At 32.1% G+C, this 6,573-nt stretch overlaps 1 protein-coding gene across 1 annotated transcript; it reads left to right on the top strand.

The window, feature by feature from the left end:
* The first annotated feature begins 1,943 nt into the window (after window positions 1-1,943).
* LOC101896167 (uncharacterized) lies at window positions 1,944-6,458 on the top strand. The gene is made up of 4 exons (XM_005181960.4): window positions 1,944-2,243; window positions 2,302-4,320; window positions 5,546-5,712; window positions 5,773-6,458. Exons 1-4 carry the CDS (start codon window positions 2,102-2,104, stop codon window positions 6,220-6,222), a joined length of 2,778 nt encoding a protein of 925 aa, XP_005182017.3. The 5' UTR covers window positions 1,944-2,101; the 3' UTR covers window positions 6,223-6,458.
* Window positions 6,459-6,573: the final 115 nt, after the last annotated feature.

The raw sequence follows: 6,573 nt of genomic DNA on the forward strand, positions 1-6,573 counted from the left end.
TTCTGCTGAAGAGACACTTGTCAAATATTTTTTCTGCCGATAGAAACATTTTGAAAATATTGACTATTTTGTTTGCAGTTTTCTGTAGAAATTTTAACTCGTGGACCAAATGCGTACCTCGAATGAGAGAGAAAACAAAATTTACTTTCGTTTGAATGTACATACGCCATTCAACATTGTAGTTTTCATTCATAATTTTCAGTCTTCCCAAAAATTTTTAAAATTTCATTAAATTATTCTATTTATAATTTTTAAATGTCATAATTTATTTTTTCGATAAATGCTCTCATTTTTTAGGGATGGGACAAATTTTTTCGTTGTTCTGAGAGTGATTTGATTTGAACAACGTACAAATATGAGTGTTCGCTCAGGAAATTTTGTGTGAAGAATTAGGTAGTTTTTTCATAGTTAAGGGTCAAACAACGAATAGAGAGCGAATCAAGTGCAGTGGAAACGCCACATAATACAAAAATTTCCGATAAATATCGTTTACTAAAATACTTATATAAAAATCTACTTAAATTTGAAAAAAAAAAAAACATTTTAAAAATGTTGAAACATTAATTTTCCCAAGCTTTGATCTGGATGAAAGACGTCAAAATAATTTCACAATAATTACCCTACCAAAAAACTGATGATTTCATCAGGCTTTTCATGGTAGAAGAATACAGGAAGACGTGTCGACACAGCTGCGGGGACAATGAACTGTCAAAGCAATTTTTGAATTGAAGTTTTTGAATGAAAAATTTTCCAAATTTGTAACAATTGTTGAAAAACGCATAACATAATAACCTCCGATTGACGTCGTATAAGAAAGAAATGACTTGAAATGCATTTGTGTGCTTACGTAGGTTAAAACCTCTAGCATTGCAGCATTAAATCAAAGTTACCTCGGTAATAAAATCAAGTTAACCTCAAATTATAAAGGGTGATTTTCAAGCTATTATCTTTTTGACAACACTGGTCTAAACAGCTTACTCACATTCCGTGTTTTCTTTCACTGTCAAACATATTCAGTTTTGCCTTTAATTTAACCAATAATAGTCTTACAAACGAACTACACTGTCAAACCATGGAACTTCGAGAAAGGTTTTTATATGTGTTCTTATACGAAGCCCACCAGAAATTCATTTTTAATTTTTTTTACAAATTTAAATAATTTTTCATTCAAAATTTTATATTCCAAAATTGATTTGTCAGTTTTTTTTCGGCGGACTGCCGAATTTGGGTTTCTCCGATGAGAAAACATTCGTTGTCCAGACGTTTGTAAACAAACAAAATGATTAATCAACCGTGGAATCGTATTAATCGACCGTGGTATCAGAATAAATGCCGAATATTATCGCGAAAATATTCTAGAGGGTGTAATGAAGGCTTATGTACGCAAACAGTTTGGCCGCAGACCTTGGACATTCCAACCGGACTCAGCACAATCGCAATCAGTACGCGCCATCCAAGAATGGTTACATTCTTCATTTTCAGCACACTATGGCCACCGAAATCTCCAATCCGTTGCACTATTGTGTCTGGAGTCTTTTGGAAAGCAAGGTTGGCACTAAAAAATACCAAGGTGTCGACCACCTCAAGCAAGCGTTTCGCCCGGAAGGGCCAGGTCAACATTCGGGCAGCAGGTCAACATTGGCCGTTTGAAGGTCGTAATTCGTGCCCAAGATGAGCAATTCGAACAAATCTAAACTTATTCTAAAATTTGATGCTATTTCCGACTTTTTTTTTCATTCAATAAAATTAAAAAAAAAAATTATAAAAATTATGGCGTTTGACTTTGTTGCAGTATTTTTTTTTATTTCACCCTGTATTAACATCTAATTTTTGTTTTCCTGAAATTGTTAGCAAGTGCTATGAGTACTTCAAATCGGCATATTGCTTGGCCACTTAATTAACAACTGTAAAGTTTGCAATAAACAACAAATAATATACAACTTGGCAACCCTAATATGCCGGGAAGGAAGTTGTTTACATGTGCCAAAAACAGGGCAAACACTGCAAAATTGCAACCAAACAAAGAAGGTCCTTTGGAATTTTCAGCCAGTTTTGCGCTCTTAATTTGCAACGAAATATTGAATTGTATAAAAATTAACAAATGCGTGACCTATTCAAGACTTTGGAAAAATTGAAAAGTGAAACAGTTATGGAATATTGTGAAGAATTCAATGGCATTAAATCAGTGCTGGAACATTGTAACAAACATGTAAAACCGTTCAATAAGGTCTATTTTCGAGGAGGTAAGAGGCAGTGGCATTTTTATATCAAAAAATAATTTTTTTCGTTCATTTTTTTAAGGGAATGAGGCATTTATCAATGAATTGGTGAGACGCCTGCAAGACTACCTAAGCGAGGCGGGATTGGTGGATAAGGAAACTAAAAAACCTTTGCCAGAAAAATCTCATATTCTAAGGAAAATTTTAATGTTCTTAATGTTCAACACAGATGCCACTTACAAATATGATTTGCGGAGTGACCAAAACATTGTCCACGTCCTGGAGATATGCCCATTGTTGCCGAAATTTATGCTAGTTACCTTGGTGTGGGAGTTACATTTCGATCGATATTTTAATGAAATGCTATCGTATTCTCCTTGTTGGTTCTCATTTCAATATTTTGAGCCAGCCACCGATTCTCTCAAATATATCGATGATGCTTTTGAGGTTCTCGCGAAGGTAGAACAACTTTTGAAAGCCATATTTATTTCAATAACACGCTCGGAACTAAGGATAATGGATAGTGTGGATAAACGTATTATCTATAACAAACTTTATGATTATGCCATGAATTTGCTACGTTTGTTTTACACACCTGATGCTGAAAAGTTTTCCAATTTCAGTAAGAAAAAAATGTATAAATATTCCGGCTTTGCTTTGAAGCATTTGCTGGAAATGGTCTTGTACGCCTTTGATGTCTATGAGAATGCAGACTTGGCCAATCCCTTAGAAAATTGGCCGGAATATGATATTTGCCAACAGCCGTGTAAAAAAGAAAATGGCAATGTCTCTACGGCTCAGAGCAAAGAGTTGAAAGAGCAACAGATGAAAATTATAACAGCTTTACTCAATGCCCTACAGAACAATGTGCTTTTGGTGAAAATTGATATATTCATATACTGGGTTGAAATCGATTTGAATGAAAAACAAACCCTCCAGGAAGTTGTGGGTGAAATGGCCTATCGTGTGGGCGAGAGAATGTTGAAAAATCCGGCATTTGGTCACGATGTCCAACAGCAATTAAAGGTCATAGAAATACGTCCTCGAACTTTGGAGGAAACGGTACAAGAAGCTCGCATAGGAGATATATTAAATGCCCTCGATGATAAATCGCTGGAATATAAAGTGAGACGCGCCTGGTTCAATGAGCTAATCAATCGCACCGTTGTGGCCCTGGGTAACGACGAATGTTTGCTAGCCATAAAACAAAACATCAAACTAATGAATGTTGAGCATTGCAAACAAGTCTTGGATTTTATAAAACTTGAAATTATTCGCAATCACAATGAGGATTTAAATGATTCGCATATTGATACCAAACCGAATATAGAAAATATGGATATAGATCCGGAAGATTATGAGGAACTATCCGAATTGGTTCTACTGGCCATGGAGAATTTCAATGAAGATCAAATCTTAGATGTCCTCAATTATCAATGTAAATTGTTTGGCTATGAATCAACCTTGTTTGCCCGTTCGGATGTTGCCAATCGCAGTACGGAGTTCTTTAATAAATGTGATACAGATGCCAATGAATTTGATCTGCAACAATTTCTACTCTTAACCTTCGAACAAGCCCAGCTGGTATGGCAAAATTTCTTTGAATGTGCCTGTCACAATTTGCAGCACATCGAGAGCTATTGCAAGGCAGTAAAGCGTTGTCGTCCATTGTCGAACAGTTATTTTAGACCACAGCTAATGGCGGCCTTCAACGACTTATCCTCGCTGGAGCAACGTTATTTTCCAGCCCTATTGTGTGAAATTTATTTCACACTCTACTATCCGGATAACAAGACGGAATTCCTTAAACAAATCATTCACAAACAAGTTAATCAATTTTTGGATAATCAACAATTCACCTATCTATTGCCATTGGTGAAATGTTTGAATTTAATCAACAGTTATGGTGAGACTCAATCCACAAAACCTTTAAATTTCGGTGAAATAACTGCTCCCGTTCTACTGATGGCGGCCCAAATTATGGACAAGGCTAGATGGGATTTGATAACCTACACCGATGTCCGAGATGAAATCGTACGAGAGTGTATACAGTTTATACAGAAGACGTCAAAGAAATTTCTACCGAATGCAACGGAGAAGGGTAAGAATATATTGGGGGATTTTTAAAATCAGCAATTTCTTTTCAAATATCTTGGATTTTAAAAATATTTTTTTGAGATATCTTTTCAAAAATCCTGAATTTTAACAATTGTCCTCTCAAAAGGATTTATTTAAAAAATATATATTTCTCAAAAATTGAGGGTTTTTAAAATAAATTGTAAATATCAAAAATCCTTGATAAAATAATAATGGACTTTTTAAAAAAATGTAAATTTTTGAAATACTTCTTTCAAACATCCTGAGTTTTGAAATATAGTTTTTTATCTCTTATCTTTTAAAAAGTTATAAATTTTTATTTATTTTTTTTTTCAAAAATCGTTAATTTTGAAAATATTTTCTTCAAAAATCATGGGTTTATGAAATATTTTTTTCAAATATATTGGATGTTATTTTTTTAAATCGTGGATATTTTTTATTATTTCTTTAAAAATCGCGCATTTTGTTTTCAAAAAACTTACATGCCTTAAATATTTAAAAATTTGTGAATTTTTAAAATATTTTCTTCAAAAATCGTTAGTTGTTTAAAAACTTTTTAAAAAATTCTTGATTTTTAAAATATTTTTTATTACTTTTGAAAAAATGTCGAATTACAAATACATTGGATTTTTTTTTTTTTTTTGAAAAACCTTGGTTCTTTGAAAATTTTCTAAAATCGAGGCTTTTTTTAAAAAATTTTAGATTTTTAAAATATTTTAGGTCAAAAATCATGGGTTTTGAATTTTTTTCAACAAGTTTCAATTAAAAAAATGTATACATTTCACAAAAATTGTGCATTTTTAAAATACATTTTAAATAATTTTTCAAAAAAATTTGATTTAAAAAAAATCGAGGACATTTAAAAAAATTGTATATTTTTGAAATATTTCTTTCAAAACTCGTGATTTCTGAAATATTGTTTTTTATATCCTATCTTTTTAAAAATCATCGATTTTTGTTTTCTGTTTTTTCTAAAATCATAAATTTTGGAAATATTTTCGTCAAAAATCGTGGGTTTTTGAAAATATTTTCAAAAATATTGGATTTTAATTTTTTTTCAAAAATCGTTGATTTTTAAATTCCTCAAAAAGTCTTTTTTAAAAATCGATTTTTTTTTCAAAAACTTTTTCCTAAATATTTCAAAATTTGTAGATTTTAAAAATCTTTTTCTCAAAAATAGTTTTAAGACTTATTTAAAAAAAAAAAAAAAAAAAACTTTTCTTTTTCAGATCGCAAATGGATAACCAAAGTTATCAAAGATTCATACAAACCATTGACTCAGTACTATTTTCAAAAATATTCCATGACCCCAGATCAAATACCCATCGAATTTGATCGGTTTCTAATTCGACTCGATATCGAAGATAAATCGGAGGCTGAAATGTTTCTCATTATTGTAAGTGTCAATCAAAATATGATAAAATTTAAACTCAAAATTGTTTTTCTCCATTTTTAGAATTACGTTCGATGTACCATGAAAGAAACCGAATGGCTGGCACGCAGCGAACGCCTACTGCCACACATCTCCGATGTCATGATAATACTATGTGGTGTGGTCAATGAAACCGAAAATCCAAATGCCATCAACAATTATCGCCATTGTTTGGCAAACTATGCCAATATTGTTCAAAGATTTCTGCTACCACAAATCGAAGACGACAATAAGGCAATCGAAAAGTTAGAGATTAAAGTATTGAAAATTATCTCCTCAGCACCGGAACAAATCTATGAAGAGACCTTCATGAGTTTCGAATCGTTGCTATTGGATATTGTACGAAAGTGTGGGCGACCCTTGGAGGAAAATATATCTAAGAATATCCAGAAATATGTCGATACCATGAAGGAGTGTAGTGCCAGGCAAATATTTACGGATAAACTTAAGGCATTGGTCACGGAAATGTCTTAAACGAGAATACGAACGAGTTTGGAAATGATACTACAACAATTAGGGTATATTACCATATATGTAGAGTTCCAGTTCCTTGAAATAAGTATTTATTTGTTTGTGATTTCTTCTCTTCAGATTTAGATTTTTACACCATCTCTCACACATGTAATCGAAATAGTATTAGGGTACTTTTAATAAAAGTATTGAATTTTTTGCTTGTTTTTGTTATATTCTCAACAATATCTATAACAGAATGTTGTTTTATTAAAAGAAAATGGTACTTTATGGGTTAATTTGGTTCATGTATTCGAATTCATTTCAAATGACCATCCATGGTAATCTATGGAAAAGGCACATTTCCAGTGGTAC

This window comes from Musca domestica, unplaced genomic scaffold (genome assembly GCF_030504385.1).
Source record: "Musca domestica strain aabys unplaced genomic scaffold, Musca_domestica.polishedcontigs.V.1.1 2, whole genome shotgun sequence".
NCBI classification, from domain to species: Eukaryota; Metazoa; Arthropoda; class Insecta; order Diptera; family Muscidae; genus Musca; species Musca domestica.